The following is a 27,920-nucleotide window of genomic DNA, read 5'->3' as shown; positions in this document are numbered from 1 at the left end:
GGATGTTGTTGTGTTTATATTCTGTATGGTCAATTGTACGTTCTCTAGTATAAGGTGCAGTCAAATGACAGTAGAACACCTGCCTCAACGGCACTGCAGATTGGTTCCATCCAGAATTAATCATCATATGTGTTAAGACATTTATCACACTGGAAGACAAGATGATCAGCTTTTGTTTCATAGAACATGGTCGGCCGTTGACACATCCATGACTGCACACACATTTGCTCTTCCTTGTCCAACTCAAACTGACATCCACACGTATTGGTCTGGTGAAAACAACATGGTGAAAGATTTGGGCTCTATGGAGGATGTTTCAGTGTTTCCCAACCAAATTGCTGAAACTTAGCCTTTGTCCAGGGGGCAGTGTGGGCCAGCCAACATTGTGCTGCAGATGATTCTGTCTCAGTGCATTCCTGGGTGTTTAAACTTTATGGTATGTTACAGTTTCTGTGAAGTTTCTTCATAGTGCTGCATGCTGATTGTGGTTCCACACTTGGGGAACTTCAGCAGAAGGCCACTGCAGTCAAAGATGAAGGTCATCATGAACTTTTCAGAACTTTTATGAACAGTTTTTGGTTTCTTTAGTGGTGGAGATGAGGACTGCTTCGATTGCTGGTGTCGCCATTTGCCCTTGGGCTGTCAGATGGAATCATCCTGTTGCAGGATAACGGCAACCCCCATACTGCCAATCAGATGAAGGCTATGCTTCAGTAATTTGTTTGGGAAACAAATTTAATTTTTAATTTCAAGACATTTGTTACTTTCTGAGTAGCCATTGTTCAAGATTCTAACTGTTGTAGCATTTCTTCACTTTACTTTCTATACTACATCCATTCTTATCCTATCCTGCCAGTCTTTTGAAAATATCTTCCTCCATCAATAGTGTCATTCTTAGCTACTTAAAATTACTCAGTTGTGCTGATATATTAAAAAGTACAATGATTTAATGCTGAAATAGTAATTGCATTAAGTTGCTGAGACATACCTTTATTTCTGATTGATGTTTAGTGTTTTAGGTCATGGAAGTAGTCATGGACACTGTTAACCATATTTGAAGGCACTTTATACTTTTGAACAACTCAGTATTTGTCTGGACATGTGAAAAGACTGACAGTTGGATAGAACAACCTATATACTGGAGTGGTAGCGCTACATAATTGTACTGTTTTGACATTGTTGTGTAAGGACACAAACATACTCTACTGTAAATTTTGAAGATGGTTCAGGAAATCTCTTCTCATGAACAGACAGTAACTGAAAATTTCTGTCTTAAGTGGAGAGTTAAAAAGGCTTACAATTTCCTTCTATGAATTCTTATTTCAAGTTTCAGTATTTAAAATGTGTGTCTTTGATCTACTATTGTGGTTAGTTGCAATATTTACATTTAATATTATATTTGGAAGCTTACAAAAAAATTTCTAAGTTATTTTTGTCTCATTAGCACTAAAGAATTAGTTTTTTGGATGCATGATTTTGCTGATCATTCAATTAAATATATTTAAACCATTGAACTGCATATATTTGAAACATTTTCTATAACTGCTGAATGACTATGCTTATTTTGTTATGAACTTGGGCTTATACTGTTGAGAAATTTTACACCACGTAATTTTCTGATTTATTTGTCCATTAATTCAAGTTCCTCCAAATCAGTTACTGTGTTAGAATGCAAAGTAGTGTATCTTATGTTAGTGAACATGCTTTTCATGTACTGATGGCACAAAACATATTGTAGTCCAAACAAATGAAGACTCTAGGAAATAAGAGCCTATGGTACTGAAGTACGTCAGGAAGGCATTATGATGGAGTGGAGGACTGGCAACAGAACAAAAACCAGAAAGTAAGCCAATTTACTTCACAACTTCTGTAATATTCAGTTGTGGTAAGTTTTATAATTTGTTTAATATAAAAAAATTTACTCTTTGTTTGACTTTTCATATCATGGGACTAGCAGATACCCACCCATAAGCTCATATCTCATGTGTGTGTGTGTGTGTGTGTGTGTGTGTGTGAGGGGATGGGGGTGGGGGGGATATCAGTGGTGTAATGCATGCAAGCTAATAATATAATAACAAACATATGATACTTGTGGGGTATCAATCTTTTCAGTCTGGTAAAAATAATTTTGATATATGCATTCCTAAAAATGAATTATTGCATATTTAATTATTCATAATTTGCACATTTAAATTAAAATCTAAGCATTTCACTTGAAATCAAGAAAAGTGCCTCCACATGCAGTGCTCTTATCAAGGAAAAGATCACTTGGTAACAGTGCCGTTGGCCTGGCCAAACCTCTTGCTATGATGGCAGCCAAGGATTTACAGAGTAGGTCCTCTTCAAGACTACCCTTAAAACCAACCTTAATGAACATCCAGTGACTTCCAACAACCAAATCAGTTTTATTATCTCACATATGTCAAAACATGAATATGGTATTTTGTGCATATGAAACCCTCCCCCATGGTATGAACAATTGCCAGCCCAGAATTGATGACATGAGACTAGTTATAGAGAAATCTCACTCAATATATGGTGGTGCAATATTCTGCAAACCAAGTCGAGAAATAAAATCTGCTTGTCTAACAGATGATGATGACATCGAAAACCTAACTGTGGAGCTTGACAAGTGCACTTTAACTTCAGTCTACAAACCCCCTACCACTGACCCCCAGAAAATCACCATGACCAGAGAAACAGAGTTATTATTGGAAATTTCAACAGACACCACAATGACTGGGGATGTGGTGCACATAACAACAATAGATTTGAAGTCAAGTTTTGGGAAGAGTGCCAACAACTCAAACTCATCCATGACCCAAAGCAACCAGTGACATTCTATTGCTGCCGATGGAAGAGAAGTTACAACTCTGATCTGATTTTGTCAGCTGCGACATCGAACAAATAATAAAGAAGCACATTCTCCAAGCAACACCCTCCACACAACACAGACCAGTTATATGCACCACTCAAAAAGTTGTACAACCTCAGGCCACACACTTCAGGTGCAGATCCACGTGGAAAGTGTTCAGCAAAATGGTTGAAGGCAAAGTGTTTGAAGTAGACACCAATCCAAAGAACTATGATGCATTCATCAAGTTTCTGCTTAAAGCTGTGTGTCAGAGCATCCCAAGGGGCTGCAGAATCAGCTACATACTAGGGTTACAAGATGATGATGTGCTGCTATATGCCAATTACTGTTGTAGCTTTTAGGAAGACCATTTCTCTGACATAATGAGGGAGTCATGTGAGACACTAATGCAGAGAGTATGTTCCACTCACAGGGCTGTGTCGTGCATGTTGATGACAGACCTCAACTTTATTCACAACAGCAAGAAGGCGCAGTCTATAATAAAGAAATTATCCGTTGACCCTCATGAACCTGTACACTTTAGCAATGTCACTGTGAGTGGAATTGTAATTGTTTTTGTAATGTTATCTTAATGTAATTTTATTAAAATGTTATGCACCTATTGTGTTTGGCACCACTTCTTACGTGAACACCACCTGGGTGTAAATTTCCTGCCGGCTTGTCCCTTCTATCCTGTTCGTTGTCTTTTCGTGTGTATGTTGCATGCCTGCATTAGATTTTATATGGATCATTTTTACTATTGACTAAGCCATATGGCTGTGCCATAGTATTTAAATAGATAATTTTACTGCTGGCTAAGCCTTATGATTTTGGTTCTCTTTCCACACAATATGTAACATGTAAGTTCATTTTATATTTCCACTGCTTGTAGTTTTTTATATTTCTTTTTGCTGAACATATGGCTTGAAGAAATTGATGGAATGTATGATGAGATAAAAGAAATTATTCAGGTAGTGAAGGGAGACGAAAACTGAATAGTCATGGGTGACTGGAATTCGAGAGTAGGAAAAGGGAGAGAAGGAAACATAGTAGGTGAATATGAATTGGGGGAAAGAAATGAAAGAGGAAGCCGTCTGGTTGAATTTTGCACAGAGCATAACTTAATCATAGCTAACACTTGGTTCAAGAGTCACTAGGGGTAAGATAAATACTGCCTACAGGAAAATTAAAGAGACCTTTGGAGGAAAGAGAACCACTTGTATGAATATCAAGAGCTCAGATGGAAACCCAGTTTTAAGCAAAGAAGGGAAAGCAGAAAGGTGGAAGGAGTATATAGAGGGTCTGTACAAGGGCAATGTACTTGAGGACAATATTCTGGAAATGGAAGGGAATGTAGGTGAAGACAAAATGGGAGATTCAATACTGTGTGAAGAGTTTTACAGAGTACTGAAAGACCTGAGTTGAAACAAGAGCCCGGGAGTAGACAACATTCCATTAGAACTACTCACGGCCTTGGGAGAGCCAGTCCTGACAAAACTCTGCCATCTGGTGAGCAAGATGTATGAGACAAGTGAAATACCCTCAGACTTCAAGAAGAATATAATAATTCCAATCCCAAAGAAAGCAGGTGTTGACAGATGTGAAAATTACCGAACAATCAGTTTAACAAACCAAAGCTGCAAAATACTAACATGAATTCTTTACAGATGAATGGAAAAACTAGTACAAGCCACCCTTGGGGAAGATCAGTTTGGATTCCATAGGAATATTGGCTAATATCCTTACTCTGCCATCCAATCCAGCCTGGCTCACCCCACTCATAGCAGATATGCTCATTAGAGAACAAGCCAGCTTCTGACCCAGGCGGTCTTGCAAAGGGCAGTTACTCAATCTCATCCAGCATATTGAGAACTGCTTCAAGAAAGTTCTTCTCACTGGTAATGCTTTTGCTCACCTAACAGCAGTCTATTATGACATAGTGAACATCGGGATAGTTCTGTCAAAGGTGTACAACACAACCAAAGATCACAGTAGAGCTGCTCAGCAGCAAAAGATTCAACATTAGTTTTCAAAATGCAAAAAGTTGGTGGTACAAAACAAAAAATGATCTTTTTCCAAGGAAGCATTCTTGCTCCTACACTAGTTAACTAGTACACCAACAACCAACCACACAACAAGCAACCCCTACATGTAGATTGGTTCTCCTCAGCGTAATGGCATTTACCAGCAGGAGAGTGCAACATTTCACACACCTCACAGCGTATGTGCATGGTTCAAAGAGTATCAGGATGAGTTTACTACAGTTCCTCAGCCACCAAACTCCCCAGATTTAAACCCAATCGGGCTGGTTCTAGATGCTATGTCATCAATTATCATCCTGACAGTGTAGCATGCGTTTGCACTGTAATGAATGAGATGATCACTGACAGTAGTGAAACAGTGCAATTTTCCAAGGAACTGAGCAACACAAGTGAATATTGATACCTATGATGTATGCCAGGGCAACTTTGAATTTCATTCTGCGAAGCAACTGACCAGTTCTCATTAAAGTCAAAATCAAGGACTCTCGTGTGAGTATTCTGGAATGTGACTGATTATACTTCTGCTATTGCCTGTTTTTGAATCCTCCAGATATGATGACGAGCTATTCCCTTTGTGACCCAATGCCTAACCTTCTGTAAAACACTGCTCTGGCTCTATTTTCTTCTTCACCAAACTTTCTCCCTCCCACAATGCATAGGTTATGTCATTGTCAGTAGACTTAATGTGTAATGCTTCAACAGTCATTGCTTCAATAGTCATCACTTCAGCACCAGGACACATTGTGCACTCCTGCAACCAACATTTATCTTGCAGCTCTTAACATATACCCAAAAGCATCAGGTCCATCTCTGTGTACTTCTTTCCTGTTATACTGCCAATTGTAAAACAAACAAGTTTCAAATTAGTGCAGTAAATACATGTGCATACTTCCTTCACTGGCTGTCATTTTTTTTTAATATCCATTTCAGTCATATTGAAGAGAATTTGGTGGGACCAATTTTTAAATTCAGGGTCTCTTTATTCATTAGCAGATATGCTTCTCTTATTGATCTTGACATATATTTTTTTACTTTTTTCACCATTTTCACTGACACAGATATTTGCCTGATTAGGAGTTTGCCTGCCATAATTTTTGTCATCACTTAGGTAATATTCCAGAGCAACAGTAAGCATATCATCTTGCAACAGATGCCCCCAGTAAGAATCTGGGCATGCCTAAATACCTTTCTCATTCTTTATTTTATGAGCTTTTGAAATCAACTAATGCTAAGAAGTGGGTATGTATTTCTGTATCTGCTGCCTAGAGTAACTACCTAGTATCAGTGTCAGCAACTGTACCTTCTCAGTATAGGTGGCTGAGGTTTTGAAACCACACATCATATTTCATGCACATGTCACAATCTTCAGGTTTTGCAACAAGTGCATTTGCATTAAACACTTTAAACAGTTTTGAAGATGTTGCTAGTGTAAAACTTGTTCACTTTTCTTTTTACATTTAAGGGGGGGGGGGGGGGAGGTGTAGTAGGGGCTACAGCAGAAATGCTAACATTCAACACATCAACAACTTCACATCCAAGAATATAAACATCTGCACAGTCTTCTTCAGTTTCACATTCGGGTGATGGTGTTCATTCTGGTGGGTTCTCACTAAATTTCTTCTTGTAATGCATGTAGTAATCCATGCACTATGGATGTTACTTGAGGAACAAGATATTTCTGCAATATGTCTGACAGATTTCCAGCAACTGTGAATGTTTTTCATTATTCTTAAACACAACCTTCTTGTGTCTTTTTTCGTAGTCCACAAACTCAACACAGAATGGTTTATGTGCAAGTTCGCTCTTGTTTTTATGAACAGAAGAGCACTGGGAACAGTGTCGCCAACATACACATTTTACACCAGAAATTCAGTGATGCAAAGCATTCAGAATGTTGAAAATTTTTTCAATGCTTTATACAGATAAATATTGCCCTTTGTATTTTGAGTGTTTGCACCATGGATCCTCAACCGAGAAACCTAGTGCAGCTGGCAACAGCACTGGAAGTGGCCTGACTCCACATGTCCTTCGGTATCTTCCAGAACCTCATTGACTCTCTTCCTACATGTCTCACAGCAGTACATACTACAAAATGTGGTTATTCAGGCTTTTGACAGATGATCACATTAAGGTGATCAGACAGTGTAATTTTGTAGTACTGCTGAAGGCAGAATATTACATGTTGTTAGTGTTGAGAGTGGAAATAATGAAGACTACATCTATTTTAAAGTTCAGAAACAGGATTATTGGAATAATCATTGGAATTTGCCTGAATGACAATCCTCTGACTGTTTAATATTTCTTGGGACAAGGGCAATGACTTGGGACCAGCAACATACTCCATGGAAGACGAGGATGCCAACAATGAACAAACAGGATAAGTACTTATTTAGAGCAATGATTGTGATGTAGACTTGACACAAAGTACAAAATAATGATCAGTACCTTGTTTTAAGATAGCTCGTTGAACAGGCACACTGATGAATGCATTACAAATGGAACAGGTGACAACTGATAAAGTGGAGGTACCATTGGTGGTTGGTGCACTTGATATGAACTGACATATTTATGGAGCTAACTGAAAGTTGGAGATCAACATATAGGAAGAAGCACCATGCAAAGCACATTTGGAAATAAGTGTCAAGGTTATGGAGGAAGGAGCACATGTCCTCCTCACAAGTCTAGACCATGAAACATGTCATCAATGAATCTGAACCAGATAAGGGTCTTCAGTTGTTGATGGAAAGGAAGGATTCTTTCAGATGACCAATAAATAAGTTGGCATAGGATGTACTCATGGTGATACCATGGATTTGTTTATAGATTAGCCTTTGAAAGTTAAATACTTGCTGGTCAGGATGTGACTGGCTAGGAGGATTAGGAAAGAGGTGGTGGATTTTGCATCAAGAAAACATAGGGAAAGGTTGCAAGTTTGCAAGGCCATGTGCATGGGAAATATTGATGTATAAGCATTATATTTCACATAAGTCAGGAATGAAAATATGAAAAGAACAGCTTCCACGAAGGTACATAATCATGCCATTACATTGCTCATACAAACTACTGTGTAAAGACATGTGAAAACAAAACATATTTTCAAATATGACTAAAATGTTCATTCCATATGAGAAGTCAATAGTCTGCATTTTTTAGTTACCTCTCTATGGAGTTTATCTACATCCTCTGGTAAGCTGTCCACTTCTTTACTCTGGAGGACCTCCAGTGGGTACTTGGGATAATCTTCAAATCCATTTCCATCAACAATCTTTTCAGTATCTACTTCTATTATAGGATTTTCTCCTTGTATCTCAGCACAAAGCTCCTTGAAAGTTTTGGAGTTCTGAAAAAATTAAAAATCAGTCACCCCATACATCAAAATGCCAAGAATTAAATATAAAATCTGAAATTAATTTCTGGTCTGTAAACCTGAGATTTGATGTCCAAATCTGTCAAATCAGTAATAAAATCAACAAAGAAAAACACTTACATTCCAAAGATCTCTGTCCCACACACCAAAGAAACCTGTGAATGTAGGTGGCTCATACCCTTGCTTTATGAGGAGAATTGGTGTGTCACTGTCACGTTCAGTAGGGTCTGAAAGGATACAAAATTGTTGGTTTATTTTTGCATGGTATGTTTTGTTTTTATTTTAAATATTAGAAAATCCTAACCTACAACACAATCAAACAGTTGAAAATCCAGGATGGAATGTAAGAAAGACAGTATTCATAAAACTGCCTGGAAACTACAGTAAAGAGAATAACTTGAATAGATGAAACTTCCTGGCGGATTAAAACTGTGCCAGACTGAGACTCAAGCTCAGGACCTTTGCCTTTTGCGGGCAAGTGCTCTACTGTTTGAGCTACCCAAGAATGACTTCCAAACTTCACAGAAGCTCTCCTGCAGACCTTGCAGAACTAACACTCCTAGAAGAAAAGATATTACAAAGACATGGCTTAGCCACAGCCTGGGGGACGTTTCCAGAATGAGATTTTCACATCCCCCAGGCTGTGACTAAACCATGTCTTCCCAATATCCTTTCTTCCAGGAGTACTAGTTCTGCAAGGTCCTCAGAAAAGCTTCTGTGAAGGCAGCAGGCAAGATACTGGCAGAAATGAAGCTGCGAGGATGGGGTGAGTCATGTTTGGGTAGCTCAGACAGCGGAGCCCTTGCCCATGAAGGCAAAGGTCCCGAGTTCAAGTCTTGTTCTGGCACACAATTTAAATCTGCCAGGAAGTTTCATATCGGCACACACTTCACAGCAGAGTGAAAATATCATTCAGGAAACATCCCCAGGCTGTGGATAGGCCATGTCTCTGCAATATCCTTTCTTCCAAGAGTGCTGGTTTTGCAAGGTTCACAGAAGAGCTTCCGTGAAGTTTGGAAGGTAGGAGATGAGATACTGGCAGATCTGAAGGTGTGAGGATGGGTTTTGAGTTGTACTTTGGTAGCTCCCCCCTCCAGAAGATATTCACAGTTTTTCACTAGTTTACTGTTTTATTTAATAAGAAATGCTGCATGTTTTCTCGGATTGTACAAGTGCATTCTTGTATTTAAAATGTTTATTAAAAACAGTTTTTCACTGGTTTATTGTTTTATTTAATAAGAAGTGCTGTATGTTGTCTCTGTCTCAAGTCCTTTTTTCCTGAGACTAGTGTGACCTGCACCCCCCCCCCCCCCTTGCACCCCCCCCCCCCCCCCCCCCCCGGCTCAGATCCTGGGTACGCCCTTGTCAGTGCACACTCCAGTTCAGAGTGAAAATCTCATTCTTGAAACTTGAATAGATGTTTATTTATTAACTTTTCATTATTTACAATGCAACTGGCTTTTCAGTCAAAGTCTTAGTTAAATACATACATTTTTAAGATCTTTGCAAACTGATGATTTTCATTTCATAATTTACATTTTAGTATATCTCATCACAAATTTATCACATTTTAGTACATCAAACAATGGAAACTCCAGGTAGGAATGTCAGTGATGTAAAAAAATATAGATTGCTGCTTACCATAAAGATGACACATTAAGTTGCACACTTACACTTAAGCTTTCAGCCACAGCCTCCATCAGAAAAAGAGAAATGTGCATCATTCATTCACACAAGCAACCACACCTCACGCACACATGATTGCCAACTCCAGCAGTGTGGGCCAGAGCTACCAGAGTTAGCAGTCATGTGTGAGTGAGGTGTGCTTGCTTGTGTGAATGAATGGTGTGTGTTTCTCTTTTCCTGGTTGAGGCTGTGGCTCAAAGCTTTTGTATATGCATCTTTTAATTGTGCCTGCCTGTAACTTAACCTGTCATCTTTATGGCAAGTAGCAATCTATCTTTTCCTACATTCTGCCAACTCTGGCTCAAGCTGCTTGAATTGGTGATCATGTTTGAATGAATGGTGTGTGTTTATCTTTTTCTGATAAAGGCTGCAGGTGAAAGCTTGTATCTAAGTGTGTGCCTGTCTGCAACTGAACATGTCATCTTCACAGTAAGTAGCAATCTGCCTTTTCCTACATATTTTATAATATCTCATTACACATCCACACAATTATATATGAATAAATAAATAATATCTTCCATTACATATCTGCATATTGACTGCAGAAGTACACACATTTTCTTGCAGTTACAATATATTGTAGTCTACATTTTACATGTATTACACCCATTCGAAAAGAAATGAGTTGGAGGTTGTAGAATGAAAGCAATTGATGTCATCATAATGTCATGACCTGTGGAAGGAAGTGTGGTTCCTGTAAGACCATTGAGGCCCCAAACTCGTCACTAGAGGAACAAGGGATACAAACTCATCTGATGACAGAGCAAGCACCTGAATGTATAAACCATCAACTGCAATGAGTAATCTTGAAAACAGAGAAATGGTGGCTTCAAAAGAAGAGCAAAGGGATGTAATGCATTTCCTTACAGCAGAAGAGTGCAGGGAATGGAAATTCATCAAAAAATGGCACTTGTGTACTGACAGCACTGAATGTCCATTTGTAATTCCTGTACTCAGTTTGACCTCTGGGGCAATGGCTGCCACTGTAACTCACCTGTCTGCAGTTATGAGGGTATCCACCTGCTGGACAATGATGCTGGTAATGCTGTACAATGTTCCAGATCAAGCATCATTGGCCAACAACATTCATCCTTCCCTGAATTGCTTGTGCCACATCTTGACCTTGCAACAGACATGCTATGTGCTCTTCGTACACTTGAGCTATTATTTGATGAATTTTTATTCACTGCACTCCTTCTGCTGTATGGAAATGCACTACACCCCTATGCTCTTTTTCTGAGGCTTCTGTTTCTCTGTTTTCAGCATGACCAAGTGCAGTGGATGGTTGACACATGCATGTGCTCACTGTTGTGATGTGGATGTGTTCCCATGTCCCTCTAGCAAAAAGTTTGTGGTATCAGTGCTCTTATAGGGAGCACATCTCTTCATGTTGGCAATAGCATTACAAGCCCTTCAGTGGTTTTCATTTTATGGTCTACAGCACATTTCTTTATGAATAACCATAATATGAAAAAGTATATTATGATTACACATTTGATTTTACAAAGTATGCAGCTCTGATTCTCTTATTTCCTAGAGAAAAAAATGACCCTATGGCACAGTTGGCTGGGAGGCCACATTCAGGGGAGTTTGGCAGCTGTATTGAAAGTCCTTTTTAGTTGACACCACTTTATCAATTTGCAAGTCAATGTGATGAAAATGTGTAATAAGCATTTTTCTCTCATTATACATGTCCTTCAAGCTACTCTGAAGATATTATTTCACTGAGTAATATGCCTTCTTTTTCAACCATATCTGTAACACTAACTAGAACTTACTTAGAGTGAGAACTTTAACTGATTGTGACAATTTACTAAATATCTTCAGACTTAGGTTTTTGTAGCTATTACGTATCACTGACACTCTTGCAAACAGTATTCTAGTATGCAGTTGTTTCTTGTATACAGCAAATGTACATTCATTCTCAGAGTAAATCTCTGTAAATTTTCTTTGACATATTTTAAACAATTATACATCTAGCGACTTGGAAGTATCATGATTGTGGGTTGACTGAAATGTTTCTTACAGGGATTCTCTAGGTCTTAGCCCTTGAATGCATCAGATTGCTTTTTTCTGTCATGTAAAAATTGCAGTTTTTACCTAGTGAATACCCCCATAACAGTGTCCCCTACTTCAGCAATGACTGAAAGAAAACATACTAACAAATAACTTTTTATTGATAGAAATCTTAGTTTACATAACATAAAAATCATACATGAAAATTTACTAGTCAGATACTTTGTATACTCATTCTATTGTTTGAAACCTTGATTCTCTTCTTTATATGCCTTTAGATTAAAATAAATTTTCTCTGTCTTTGTTTTATTTACACATAACTGGTTAGCTTTACACTGCTGGCTACTTTTTTCAAATAGTTCATTATTTTTGTACATCAGTACCTCTATATTCTTACAAGACAAATTCATAGGTATTACAGCACATAATACAGTTTTGCATGCCATATAGTTTGAGAAGCCACTGGCACAGACAATAATGAGGAATGCTCCAAAAATAGGGCCTTGTGGGATACTTCTCTTCATTTTTACTACTCTTGAGCTCTCCTTATTGACTTATACTAACTGTTGCCTGTTTCCTAAGATTGAACAAAATGTAGTGGTTTATCTACATCACCAAAATATCCAAGATTTTTTGCAATGATCTCATATGATGTAGAAGAAAAAGCTTTTCTTTTTCTGTAAGTGTAGCATAGGTGGTCAATTTCCTTTCATAACTTCCATGAATTGCAGTGAGTAGGTTTCAATAGCATTTATGGTTGATAGGTATGGTCTAAATCCAAACTGACTTCCAGTCAAAAACTTGTTATTCTCAAAATAAATGTAAATCTGTGCATGTATTTTGAGAATAACATATGCTTTTAGACATTAGACGGACAACTGATATTGGTATTTAGTTATTGTTGTGTCCCGTGTCACCTTTTTTTATATTGGAAATGTAACTAATTTTAAGGCATTCAGGAAAGTACCACCAACAAGAATTTTATTTACTAGACGGAACTATTCTTCCAACTTGTATTTTAGAGTTGTTTACATAGCTAGTACATAGCTAGTAACGTCTGTAACAGTAATTCTTCTCTAAGTGAAGTTTTCATTTGTTTTACTCCAGGACTACAAAAGGAAAGCCTCAGTGTGAAATGTGTCATTACTTTGTGATGGAAGGAACTTGCAGATTTAACAAAATATTTGTTGAGAGTATTACAGTTAACAGGGACAGTGATTTCTTCCTTTCCTATGTTTATTTCACTTTTAACTATATTCCAGGCTGCTTTGCATTTAATTTTGCTATTTAAAATCTACTCAGCTAAGTTCACATAGTTGTTCTTGTCACAAATGACAGGAATTCTGTCTTTCAGCATGAGTAAAAGTATTCTGATTTTATTGAACTGTGGCATGTCTCACTTTTTTGTATATAGTCATTTGTACCTATTGCTAATGCGCCTTTTGGTAATAAGGGGGCAGTTCCTGTATGGTGTAGGTTTTATGGTGAAAACAAATCTGGAGAAGTACTCATTAGTATCTTTCTCTCTGGTTACTATATTGGAGCACTATATTAGTTTTGACTCATTTCTTATTCCTTCAGTCTTCTGTTCATTGAAAAATGAATATAATATGAATCATTGTTCATGATTATTCTGCTTCCTTATTCTGGAGAAAGTCTTCATCTGTACTAAACTTCATGAGTATACTACATATTTTTAGAGGTACATGAACAAGCCTTTCACTCTTCTCTCTGTTTTCCACCTCCATATGTCACTCTCTCTCTCTCTCTCTCTCTCTCTCTCTCTCTCTCTCTCACACACACACACACACACACACACACACACACACACACATGCACACACGAAAAGAGAGAGAGAGAGAGAGAGAGGGAGGGAGAGAGGGAGGGAGAGGGAGGGAGAGAGACAGACAGACAGACAGAGAGAGAGAGGTGGAATTTTTGTTTTGACTGGTGAAATGATTGAATAATTTACCTAAAGTTGAACTGATCTATGACATGAGGAAGAATTATGTCACTTCTTTAAATCATTCTTCAGTTTTTTACGTCACATGTCTTGGTGCAGCAAAGTGGTGAAAATCAGAACATACCTGTGTTAACATATTCTGAAGCAGCTTCCACTGCCAGTTTACGTTCCTCTTCATTAGAATTTTTACCAATCCACAAGTACACTGCATCATATGTATCCAGCATCATGACATCATCTTCTATTAAATCTACTTGAGTGAAGTTAATAATTTCTTCCGCTGAAAAATAATAGTGAACACTAAAGTCAATGATGGCAAGAACATTGACAGACAAGAAACAACTGTGATAAATCAACGGTTCACACTCTACTAGCACTCACCTTTATTGTACCTTTGTTTTGCCACTATAGCTACAGTCAATAAGGGACAGTTTAGTGAGTAATTCTCCTACACAGAAATTCTAATGTGCACTGCTAGTACTTGTGAAATTGGAAGTAGTTCATTTAACCAATGGGAATGCAGCTGTATAATGTCCTCAATAGCTGCTGCTATTTCAAGAGGCAAAGAGCAAGTTATGTTCAAAGTCCATATACTACAAGAAATGCAGAGCAATCTCTTGTTGTGTTAGCACTTTAAAAATGACAATGTTTACGTGCAAAACTATCAACAGTTATTAAGTACATTACCTGACTGTACTCTGGTAAATTCTTGAAACAGCTGGTACTTATTTAGCCCCAAGGATGTCAGTATGATTTCAGAGGAATGGTGAAAGCCTATCTAAAAACTGCCAAATAGCACCTTATTTTGTTTTTTTTAATCTGAAGTATCATTTGCACTTTTGAGAAAGAAAGGTATATGCTAATTTAATTTGCAGACTTGCATATCTTTCCATACCAAACTCAGTTATTCTCAATTACATGAGAAAACAGTAGAGTAAGAGCAAACTCAGAAGGACAACATGTGTATGGTCCAAAAGAGGTCTTTGAAAGGTTTCTGGTTACAATAACAAACAAAAGACAATGAAAAAGTATGAAATTGTAAAGGATAAAGACTGGTTAAGCTTAAGATAAACAAGAATTTAAGAGATCCTACTAATTCAAAAGGAAATTGGAAACATGTCATTATGCACTTCTACTACTAACTATTTAATTGCAGCGAAAGGAAACTTCAGTTGAAAAAATTGTTAAGTCACAAGAAGACAGAATCACTGGTCAATACTTAGCTTCAGAAGGGATAGTTCCAAACTTAAAAGTAGAAAAATCAATTACTAGCTCTTGAAACTTTTATGTTTCTTTCCAAGTGATGAAAGAGGGATTAGTAGGGAAAAGATGAAAAGTAGGGGCACGGTACTTAGAAAGTGGGTTAGAGATGTGGCAGTGATCTATCTCACTGATCACCCTCATTCCCCATGCATTAAGTTACGTTGTCAAATCAGTACATATGATAAGAAAGAATGGGGGGACCCTAACATAAATGTGTGCTTTGATTTATTTAACTGCCTGACGCATACTGCATTATAATCCAACTTGTGGACCAGGAGATATTAAATTTTAATTGAGTACCAGCATCAGAATTAAATTAGTTGTGGAATGACTGAATGTGACCATTGTTGTGCAGGGGAAGCTGAAGGCTGAGAAATTTGGAAGTCATCCAGATGGGGGCTCGGAGTGAGGTGTTAGGAAGTTTCTGAGAGATTGACAGAAGGATGTAACAGGGGAAAATTAAGTTTAGACACAATTTGAGAGAGCAGCCACCACATAACAACTAGCAGTTTGACTTGTCTCAAGCTGTGAAACCAGGGAGAGGAAAAATATTCTGTCCAGAAAAATATGCTTTTAAGTAATTAGGAGTTATTGTAAAATTGTTTTGGGCAGAGTTACAAAAGAGATGACACTGTAAAAAATCAATGTAGGTAAAGACATTATCAAAAGTGTAAATATTATAAAACTGACTTATCTGGCATCACAGTCCACAGAATGCATGTTGGCCTAGGCAGGACCTGTGTCTGATAAGAGGTGTAAATCAAAGGTAAAATAATCTTCATAACTGTTTGTTTTATCTCATCTCATAGAACCAGGTGTACTGCTTGTGGTCTGCATCTTCTTAATATGATATTTCAATGTTTCAACTCAGTGTCTTCATTGGGTGTTTCATGAGTATCAGCAAACAGTTGATGGAGATGCTAATCTATGACATCAAAATATCATGTGTTGTCAATTGGCAGTACATCTGATTCTATGAGATGTCAATGAATTGCTCGAAAGTCTAAGAAATTATAATGTTTCTTTTACATTGGTTAAGTCTGAATATGAACAGTCCCATAGACAGTGACTTCAATTGGAGTTTTGAACGTACACTTTTGATTGTGACAATGTCTACAGACTTAGACAATGGTAGTGTAAATGAATAAAGTTTATAGCATGTCATTATGTCATCTCTCACCTTGTTATTAGTAAGATGGATAATGCTTGTTATCTGTTTGTGAACTTCACAGTGTTGTACCTAAGTGTCACTGATGACCTGCTGGTCATACCAGTAGGGGTAGATTTTTCATTGTCTTGAAGATGTAGCTCAAATTGTGCCAAGTAGATTCAGAATTATCCTGGCATTTTTTTTCTAAGTCCCATGTGCTAGCAGGTTAGTTATTGTGATTTTATATGGGAGATGCTATACAGTTGAAGGGAGAAGTGATTCTTGTCAATCTGAATTACCATCTATAATATAGGCTTTGTGAAATCAGCTGTGTGGTGGCCATAGCTTTGCTTTTTTTTCTGTAACTCATGTACACCAACCTCATGAGAGGCCATAGTGCCTTAACAATATAATACCATTTTGCCAGAGTAGTGTGTTCTTTATTTGATAGTATACCAACCTCTCCCAGAGTTGTGCTGTGTTATTGCAAATGTTGATCAGGTAACACCAGTTGGAGCTCAGCATAAGAACAACTGCATAGCAGGTAAGGGCAGTTTAGGTTAACACATTAAGGACACGTGGCTGAGTACACAGAGCATAGAGGCAGGTCTCTGTTATTACTCAATCATGCCCTCCTGTTACTATTCAGCTCACTATGCCAGGCAGTTCATTCTATCATATGTTGCAGAAGTGCTTTTGTGCATTGTCCTTCTGTTAGTGTAAACTAATGCATGAATTTCCATGGATAAATAACCCCCGGAGTGGCAAAAACATACATTTCTCATTCTATGCACTAACAATAATCATAAATTCAATGGAAAAGGGAAATAATATTACAAACTGAAAGTAATTCCATCTGCAGTGAGAATGAGGGGCATTAAAGATGCTGAAGGCTGCAGAGTTGGAAGTTGAAGATGAGCAGAGTGCTAGAAACATTTTAGAGGCAACAGAAGGGGCAAGCTGAAAAGTAAAGATGAATTAAAGAGAAATAAAACTGGAATGAATAATGCAATTAAGAACTAGGAGGAAAATTGAAACAAACAAACAAACACACACACACACACACACACACACACACACACACACACATACATACACACAGGGATGGCATGAAGGGTACAATGAATGAAAATTTAAATATACCTACAGAACAATTCTGGTTTTCTGTGTGTTAATGTAAGGAAGGGGAGCCAAAACTAACAAAAGTCTAATAGGGAGCAATAAAAAAAAGTAAAAATTGTTACTTTTCTTGTCTAGATAGATTCCAATGAGGTAACAATAAAATAATGAAGTTCTTGGTTTCTTCTGTTTCTGGGTAAGAAAGAATTCCAATTATCAATTCTAAAGACACAACTATAAAGTTGTAGTATAATACAGGGTGGTTATAATGAAACTGAAGATGGAGTTCCAAGAGCTGTATACAAGATGTGTCCAAAAAGTAAGGTGACTTTATATTTTTATGAAAAAATATTTATTTATTCATCAATATTTATGTAGTCCCCTTCAAAGTCCCACCTCAGATACAATACACTTATGACAGTCCTTCTTCAAATTCTCGAAGCACATCTCATAAGCACTTTTGGTACTGCATTGAGTACTTTCAGCGATGCAGTTTTTATTTCCTCAGTCATCGAAAATTTTCATCTCTTCAATTTTGGGAACAGGAAAAAGTCACAGGGGCCAAATCCGGTGAATATGGTGGCCAAGGCATGACTATCATGTTGTTTTTTGCCAAAAAAGCTCTACAAGCAATGATGATGAGCAGGTGCCACACATCTTGTAACTGCCTAGAGACAATGTGATTGTTACCAAAGCTTTCTTGAAGCAAATGTTTCACCTACTTGTCACCCCATCTTCTATGAAAATAGTATTATGACATGCAGATTTCACTGTACACCTAACAGGCCCATGACATGCCATCTCCTTGAACAAAATGGATGAAGAATGATGGACCTTGGAAAACCACAGCACACAGTCTCATAAGTTGAGTGCATTGGATGTTCCTGCACAATATGTGACAGAGTAGTCCCCCATGTGTGACAGTTCTGTGCATTCATAGCACTGTGCAGAGTAAAATGTCCCTCATCCATCCAAAGAATATTTCCTGGCCACATGTAATCCATTTCCATGTGTGCCAATAAATGAAGGGTGAATTCATGCCATTGTAGCCTAGCTTAAAGCTTCATTTGGTGCACACCCTGAATCTTGTAGGGATGCCATGTAAAATGCATCACAAAATCTTTTGAACTCTTGACAGAGGAAGAGACTATTCCCAGTAAGCAGCTTGAGCATAGGCGGCAGAATTTGAGGCATTTGTTGCACGGTAGGCTATAGCTACAGCAACTTTATCAACAAGTGCCATTGGAATGGGCTGTCTCCCTCCCTCTGCTGCACCACTTCATTCACCTCTTTCTTTAAATTTCTCAATCATATTCTTTAGCCTGTTTATTGACATCAGGCCTCTTCACATCTGTTTCTGGCAGTGATATTCCTGCCATGCAGAACTGCTATTGCTGCCATTCTGATAAAGGAGCTTTATCAGCTGTGCACAGTCTTTATTCTCAATAGCCATTGCATTCCATCTAGAAAACGTCAACCTCCTTAACCCTTTACACCAGTAGTCACTTCACAAAAGAAATTAACATGCATTGCCAAGGAACAAACAGCACACTGATGCCAAAACAAGAAATGTTTCACATTCTGGCTGCTTGCAGCACCATATATTCAGCACCATATTTTCATCTGGTGGCAGAAAATGGGAACTTATTTTTTTAGTGTATTCTGCAAGTGCTCCAAATAATGAAGATACCTATAATGTTTCAGTGTCTTGCAATGTATACATCCTACATTGCAGCGCTCTGAACACTGTCAGACTAATTTATCATGTTCACAATGACATATCATTTGTCACTTCAGTAAAAAGAGAAGAAAGAAATGGTGTACATGCAGACATATAAATATATACAAATGTGTATGACAAGGATAAGATAGTTGGTTGACCTTGGCCTTATTGAATGAATTATCTCAGTGTTTACCTGAAATGATTTAGGAAAACCTAAATAAGGAATAAAATTTCTCAGTGAGGATGAACATGCAAACTGAAACAGATACCAACACAAGAATCGCCTACAATATTGTCTTTAGGGCTCAAAATGTAGACCACTTTGGAGGAGGTGTTAAACAGAATGGACAAAAAACTACTTACCGAATCATAATTTACTACAAACAATGTGAATCTAAAAGTAGTAGACAATAGCAGTAGGGAGAGTGACTTCCTAACAATAAGATCTGGGAATTGCAAAGTGGAAACACAAGTTCCCGAAAATTGGAAAAAGCAAGAAAGAGTTTAGGAGAAAATCAGTGCATATTGGAAAAAATTGTACAAAATTGACCATAAAGTGATAAACAAGTTTCTGCAATTGGACACTGTGAGCACTATACTGTACAAAGTGAAACAGTGCAGTAACAATGCCTGGACTGGAGGCAACAAAAAGTTTGCAAATATTTGACTAAAGTGAAAAACCTGGCAGGATTAGCAGAAATTGAAACTCAAGCCATGGCTAGTATAAAACCGAGGACACATCATTAGTTTCTTTTGCCTCTGGTAAGCAAATAATGAATATGAAATGAAACATAATTGACTTTTAGTCATTTGGATACTGGAAGTGTTTGCAAAAATCATAAAGAGATATATGAAAGTACTAGTTACTGTAAGTGCATACTGTTGAAACTTACTTTAGTGTTGTGTTAGGTAGAAATAATGTACAGTCTATACCTATAACTTTTGTTTCAGGTTAGTAGTGTAATCTTGGTCTCTGTAAGTAACTTTCAAATCAGTTAGTACATAGTACCAAGATAAAACCTTTTTAAAAATATTTGCTAAGATAATTCAGTATCATCATTATACACTAGAAAATTTTTTAAGTACCTGTAAATTTTCCAGAAGCATTGGACAGCTGAAACAACCTTGCTGGGAATGTTTCATTTGGTTCAGTGAGCCTCTTGTCATTGGCATATTCTTCTTTACCTCCAATAGCTTCCCAAAAGTCAGGTTTTTCTTGCCCTTCAGTAAATAACACACAATGTTAAAGGGTATGTAACAAATGTAATAAAATGGCACGAGAAGCAGTCATCACACTACTAAGCTAGAAATAAATAAATAAATCAGTGGAAGCAGAACAATTATATTCTCATTTTGATAATATGAGAGGAATATTTTCTAGTCTTTGTATCAAACCAGACAAACTTGGAATTTGCATTTTTATTCCAGCCCATCCCACTTGCAGTTGCAGAACTTGAATAATTAGTACATTTTTTTTTTTATGATTGCATTCCTGTACCTAAAGGCATTTCTCAGAACATTAAGAGTAATCTTTCCTGTGACACAAAATACCTTTTCCTTCAGTGTTTCCTACTGGCATTTATTGAGCATCTTTATTGTACACTCACTACGCTGCCAACTGAAGTTGTTCTCTATAATATTCCTTGAACATTTGACTGCTATAGATAACTGTAATAACCTACTGAAGGCAATGCAGACCATTTTTGTTGACTTTACAAAGATTACATAACATGTACCTTTGTGTCCCATGCAACTGCGTGTGTTGAGAGTCTTAAAAAGCTCAATGAGCCCATATTTGAAACAGTCAACAAATGTATTACGTCTCCAACAAGTTTTCTGTGCAATGATGGTAAAAAGAGAGAAGTCTTTGCTACCAGAGATGGTTATTGAGGATCTTTCTTTTCATGTACTACCCGTGAATGAAACAGAAAGAGAAGAACATAAGTCTGATATAATATGTAATCTCTTTCACACATAATGTCTGCTTATAGAGCACAAATTTGGAGGCAGTCTCCCTGAAAACACTTATGAATTGCTCCATGAAAAGATTAAGTGCTCAGGGGCAAAAGCTGCTGCAGCTGTCTTTCACAATACCCAAAACTAGTGGACTTGTGGGAAATAGTGGTGAATTAAAATACAAAAGATGGAAATGAGGTAAGACACTCAAAAGGAAGACAAGAGGGTGAGGAAGGTAAACAAGTAAGATAAAAAATGCCGGAAAAGTTGACATTCATGAGCAATAGTCAGATCTTGTTGTTCTAAGATCCACAAACCATGTGAGTGTTGTGGATAAGCATCTGCCTATACCTAGATGCTTTTACAATTTGTCTGTGAAGAATGTAGACTACAATGAGCAAGCAGCCTTTTGGTGTTTACACTCTTTAGTTAGAAAGCATATTTCTGTTTATGACAAAATTCGAATTAGAATTTATAATTTTAGACTCTTTTTATATGCCATGATGATGTGTATCAGTTACTGTTGGGAATTAAATTTAGGAATCAATGGGATCTTTCATAGTTCATGAGAAAGATTTTTTAAAGTAACCGTTTATGTTACAGACATGTAGCTTATCTCATATTTAATTCTACTGATGAGTTGTACTAAGACTGTACAGTCATATATATTCATGGAACTACAGCAGTTTCATATTACATGTGTTACAACATTCCAAAAGCAGCTATGTGTAAAAATATATCACAGTTCATCTGGACTTCCAAAAATAATATTCATTGGTATGCAGAGTATTTCAGGAGGTGGTAGTACAGACTAATGTGAATAAAACATAACATAGAACATGTGTCCAATATTTATTGCTTACTGAGATATCGCTGGTCTTTAAGATAAGTTTTTAATTTGTGTGTTGATACTCTTGGTGCAGTGGGTTTCTGTATCGATTGTCATTTCTGTTTTGAAATTCAAGTTGTGTACCTGTGCTTGAGCTTAAATGATTGACTATTCCAATTGTGATTGTGATTTATTGGTTAATTCTACTGTATCATTTAAGCATGTTCCCCATTTTTACAAATGCTGAATATGTCAATGTGGTATATGATTTCCTAATGGCAGAGTACCAAATTCAAGAATGTTTATTCATGTTTTCATTAAAATACATGTGACTACATCATTGCTCAGCTGTCATATTTCATCTGAACCTGCAAATGAACAGTGAGAGGATGAAGAAGAAGAACTTATTTAGCCAGTAGAGCATAGCTCCCCTTTAGACAAGCATATTCATTCAAAAATATGGTGGACATTTTGAATGCAAGTGTTTTTCTCCAGGTGCCATCAAGATTGTAACTTCCATGTCTGTGGTTGACTGACTGCCATGTTATGCTCTACCATTCAACATCAGATGCAATATGGATCAGTACATCCCACTCCTGGTTGTCAATATCTCAACATTGTGCACATGAAAATTTCTCCTCTTCCTTTTATTACACAGTCTCAGTAACTTTTCAAAGTTTATCTTATGGCCTTGCCTAGGGCTATAGTTTGCTATTGCCCATTTTTCAAGATTTCTTCATTTAATGAGCTACCTACATTAATTTCAGTGCTTAGCTGTGGTGCAGGTTGTCTGCCCTATGCAATTACAATATCTGTCATGCCTGGAGATGAGCACTTGAGACAGAACATCTTCAAATCAGTAAAATAAAATAAAAAGTAATTCTTAAGGGGATAGCTGATGTTGGGGGTCGTCTCCATTCCCCTCCTGCCCCTCAATTGTGGCCTCCCTCTCTGATGGGAGTGGGAGAGAGGGGTGCTTACCATCTCACTGCTGATTTCATGCATTTGTACATGCAAATCCTGCCCTTCAGGTGACATCACTGCCAACAGAAGTTAGAATGCAAAAGCTTGAATGCCACTACAAAGGAGGCAGACTTTGCTCCTGGTAGTCATCTCCCACCTAATATGACGATGGTTGTCTTCAAAAACTTGATTTTCTTCTACTATTTGACATGGTCTGTACACCAAGAAGATATTATACAAGGATGCTGCTGTGGGAAACTTCTTTGTCATATCTTCTTTGTGACTGTATGGATATGACAACCGCTACCCAGCAATATGCCAGCCTAAGTAACCACAAGGCAAGTAAACAAGTTTGGACACCTCATCCAAGGAGAGCAAGCAACACCAAAAGCACAAGCTTCAGGAACTCTTATCAACCTCTCCAACCAAGTTTGGGATGTTGAGACCATTTCAGATCTAGTAAAGCTATAAACTTTTTACCAGTGACACAGCAACTACTGGGCGGGGAGGGGGGGGGGGGGGATTTATCAGCAGAGTGCAAAAACCTGACAGGTGCATTTCTTAAGATGCTGCAGATGAGGTAAGACAAGCAACAAGCCATAATGTAACAATGGCTAATCCCTTCACATTTGACATCAACTTTCATTCTTAAATAAAAGTGTATACTTAATAGTAAGCATGTACCTCAGCTATTTTTTCCTGTGGTCAGTTAAGTCATGTTAGTAACATTGTTACAGTGATTTAAAGGGCAGAACAGCTTACCTTCATACACAAGAGTGTAGTCTCCTTTCGATACAAAATCTGCAATTTTCTTTGCCATTTCTCTCTCATCCCCAGTTGCTCCTTTTCCACACCACACAAATGTATCAGCATGGTTTTTTAGAACAAATACATCATTTGAATTTAGTGAAGCTGCTCTTAAATCAACCTATAAAAAGAATTTTTCATGGAAGTAATCTCTTTTAAATACCAGAATGTCATTTATATTTACATTACTTTTTTTCGCATCTGACTGCATTGTTCAACTTTAATTTTGCCAGAGATACACATTTATACAGAAGTGAATGAAAATCATCCTCTAATAAACTGATAATATTACATGGATATAAGTAATATAATTTTTTGTTGCAGTGCAGATTTAACATTCACGTCCAATTACACATTATGTATGCATTTGTAAACTGCCAGACATTGTATTTTGAAACATTTTCTTACCTCAATGGCCTTTGTGTTGGTGTCACCATTTCCTCTGACATGTAGCAGGAACTTTTCTGGAATTTTCTTTATTTCCTTTTTCTCTTCCACAGAATTTTCATCACCTGCATAACAGCAACATTTCCTATGAAATACTGATTTATATTTCTGGTAAATAAAGAAGAAATTTGTTTTAAAAATTAAACTCATATCTCAGAGACAATGAAACAACATAGATACCCACTTAAAGATAGCACACATCAGTACTTCCTTCTATGCAGGATGGACTTACACCTTTAACACTGAAGTTATTTGCTTTAACAGTGAAGACTGCTATGCCACCTCAATACTCATTTTTCCTACTAAAGGATGAACAAAATTTCATGGGTAGTGGTTGACTAATGCTAATTAGGTCATCAGTGTACCAATACTCAGCCATGACTAAAATATCAGGTTTAGCAAGACATGTAATAATATCCAGATCATTGTGCTTATTTTTAAGACTACCAAAATTCTGGCATAGGACATTAAGTCTGAGTTTCTCTTGCTGGACTATACAGGATGATTTATGGCTACCAAACTGTCCAGCAGCCCAGGTTTGACTCCAGTGGCTGTTTGTGTGGCAGATTCTGATTTGGTGGGTTGTGCCATTCCATGACAATGCACTTATTTACACCTCTTTGTGGAGAATTTTGTCTAATTTCCTTGACAATTAATTTGCTAGCACTCTTTTTGCGTCTTTTATTCATGTGCATACCATGAGTTGTATGCAGGTATCTTTCTAGATTGCTGACATTTACCAGGGACATGTTGTGAAATTTATTACCTATTGTTTTAAGCTTATCATTTGTCTTGTGCACTTCCAAGTTCGCTATAGATTGTTTCTTTGGATCATGTCTCTGTGGAAAATGATGGTTTTACCACCATGTGTCAAATATTTGGTGTTCTTGCCACAGTTAGAGGATTTTTAAGGTCCACTGGAAGAAATGTAAACCCCTTCAGGGCTACAAGCATGTCTTCGTCACTTTGTCTAATTTCAGTCTGTGCTGCCACCATGCCACAACCACAGCCTGCATTGTCTCCTAGAGTGAATAAGCACCAACGATTGGCCACTTTGCTTGTGCCTCTGTAACACTAACATCTGCTTGTCATTGACTGTGTGTGTGACTGTTCAGAGTAACGTCTGATCCTGTTCCCTCATTTACAACTGATTCACTTCATCTAATTATGGACATGTCAGTGATATTCGGATTTGTTGTGATTTATCTAAAAACTGATTTATGAAACTTTATATGTAGTCTTCCACAGGGTAGTTTAAGCATCTTTCAGTTCAATTTTTTTAGCATCTTCGTGATGCCCTCAAATGGGTCAAACAAACCTGTGACCATTCATGCTGCCCTGCTGTTTCCCACACACTCGATCAATATTTTAGGATGGATCACATAAGCATTTTATAAGCACTTTCATTTGTCAATACACAGGTATTTATATGAGTTGAGCAATTCCAATAGTGTGTATTAATGTTTTAACCTCAGGACAATTTTTTAAGTACACAATTTTGCATTTCTCAAAATTTAATGAAGTTGCCAATATTTGCACATTTTGGAATATTAGCAAAATCTAACTGAATATTTGTGAAGTTTCCTACTACATCATCTGTAGATAGTCTAAGGTTTCTATTAATATGGTTTGCAAGCTCATTAACATACAACATGACCCGTAAGGATCCCTATACATTTCCTGAAGTTATGTCTACATCTGTTGACAACTCTCCATCCAAGATAACAGGCTATATATTCCCTAAAACATATCCTAAATCCAGTCACAAATTTTGCTAGATTCTCCACACAATTGTAGTTTCAGTTATAAGCATAAGTGTTATACTGAATGTATTTACACCAAAGACTGTGCAAGAGAATTTCCACAATTGTAGAATGTGTTATATGAAGGCAATTACTACTTAAAAATCTCTGCAAATCTTTTTTATTAAACACAATACTCCCCAAATGGGAAACAGGGTAACATATACATCTACATGGATACTTTCCAAATTACATTTAAGTGCCTGGCAGAGGGTTCATCAAACCACTTTCACAATTCTCTATTATTCCAATTTCATATTGCACGTGGAAAGAACGAACTATATTTTTCCGTACGAGCTCTGATTTCCATTATCTTATCAGGATAATCATTTCTCCCTATTTAGGTTGCTGTCAACAAAATATTTTCACATTCAAAGGAGAAAGTTGGTGATTGGAATTTTGTGAAAAGATAATGTTGCAATGAAAAAAGACTTTATTTTAATTATGTCCAGCCCTAATCTCATATCATTTCAGTGACACTCTCTCATCTATTTTGTGATAATACAAAATGTGCTGCCCTTCTTTGAACTTTTTCAATGTACTCTGTTAATCCTCTCTGGTAAGACTCTCACACTGCACAGCAGTATTCTACAAGAAGATGGACAAGCGTACTATAGGCATTCTGCTTAGTAGATCTATTACATTTTCTATGTGTTGTGCCAATAAAATGCACTCTTTGGTTAGCCTTCCTTACAACATTTTCTCGGTGTTCCTTTCAAATTAAGTTGTTCGTAACTGTAATTCTTAGGTACTTCGTTGAATTTACAGCCTTTAGATTTAAATGATTTATTGTGTAACCAAAATTTAACGGATTTCTTTTAGCACTCACGTGGATGACCTCACACTTTTCGTTATTGAGGGTCAACTGCCAATTTTTGCATCATTCAGATATCTTTTCTAAATCATTTTCAAGGTGTTTTGATCTTCAGATGACTTCATTAGTCAATATATGAGAGTTACGGCTGCTCAGATTGTCTCCCAAATCATTTATATAGATAAGGAACATTAAAGGGCCTAGAACACTACCTTGGGGAATGCCACTTTTGTTTTACTCAATGATTTTCCATCAATTACTATGAACTGTGACCTCTCTGACAGCAAATCACAAATCCAGTCACATAACTGAGATGATTTTCGATAAGCACACAATTTCACTACAAACCACTTGTGTGGTACAGTGTCAAAAGCCTTCTGGAAATCCATAGCACTCAACACTTCATGTGATAGAGCTAGTTGCATTTCACAAGAACAATATTTTCTAAATCTGCACAAGACTGTGTGTCAATATGTTCCAAAATCCTGCTGTATATCAACACTAATAATATGGGCCTGCAATTTAGTGGATTACTCCTACTACCCTTCTTGAATATTAGTGTGACCTGTGCAACTTTCCAGTCTTTGGGTATGGATCTTTCATTGAGCGAACAGTTGTATATGATTATTAAGTATGGAGCTAATGCATCAGTATACCCTAAAAGGAACCTAATTGGTGTCCAGTCTGGACCAGAAGACCTGTTTTGTTGAGTGATTTAAGTTGCTTCACCACTCTGAGGATATTTACTTCTATGTACTCATGTTGGCAGCTGTTCTTGATTCGAATTCTGGAATATTTACTTTGTCTTCTTTCGTAAAGGCATTTCAGAAGGCTGTGTTTGGTAACTCTGCTTGGATTTGCTGCTAGGTTTTGAGAGAAACTTTCATTATGGAAACTATTATAAGCATCTCACATTGACATTTGTGCAAAATTTCAAGCTTCTGTAAAAGATTGCCAGTCTTAGGGATTTTGCACTTGTTTAAATTTGGCATGTTTTTTTTGTTGTTGTTTCTGCAACAGTGTTCTAACCTATTTTGTGTACCAAGGAGGAGTTTTGTGAGCCAAGGAGGATCAGCTCCATTGTTTGTTAAGTAATTTGGTATGAATCTCTCAATTGCT

At 37.2% G+C, this 27,920-nt stretch overlaps 1 protein-coding gene across 3 annotated transcripts in view; it reads right to left on the bottom strand.

The window, feature by feature from the left end:
- LOC126272116 (villin-1) overlaps window positions 1-27,920 on the bottom strand; it is a 355,803-nt gene that overhangs the window by 2,315 nt on the left and 325,568 nt on the right. For all 3 annotated transcript variants that reach the window (XM_049974713.1, XM_049974715.1, XM_049974714.1), the window contains 6 exons: window positions 24,147-24,250; window positions 23,694-23,859; window positions 20,270-20,404; window positions 14,053-14,208; window positions 8,384-8,490; window positions 8,054-8,236 (listed from right to left, as the gene is read on the bottom strand). In XM_049974713.1, coding sequence (XP_049830670.1) covers window positions 8,054-8,236; window positions 8,384-8,490; window positions 14,053-14,208; window positions 20,270-20,404; window positions 23,694-23,859; window positions 24,147-24,250 — 851 coding nt within the window. The remainder of the gene's footprint in view (window positions 1-8,053; window positions 8,237-8,383; window positions 8,491-14,052; window positions 14,209-20,269; window positions 20,405-23,693; window positions 23,860-24,146; window positions 24,251-27,920) is intronic.

Source organism: Schistocerca gregaria, chromosome 5 (assembly GCF_023897955.1).
Source record: "Schistocerca gregaria isolate iqSchGreg1 chromosome 5, iqSchGreg1.2, whole genome shotgun sequence".
Classification (NCBI taxonomy): Eukaryota; Metazoa; Arthropoda; class Insecta; order Orthoptera; family Acrididae; genus Schistocerca; species Schistocerca gregaria.
Note: the sequence above shows the minus strand (reverse complement) of the source record. Positions and strands in the feature narration are given on the sequence as shown.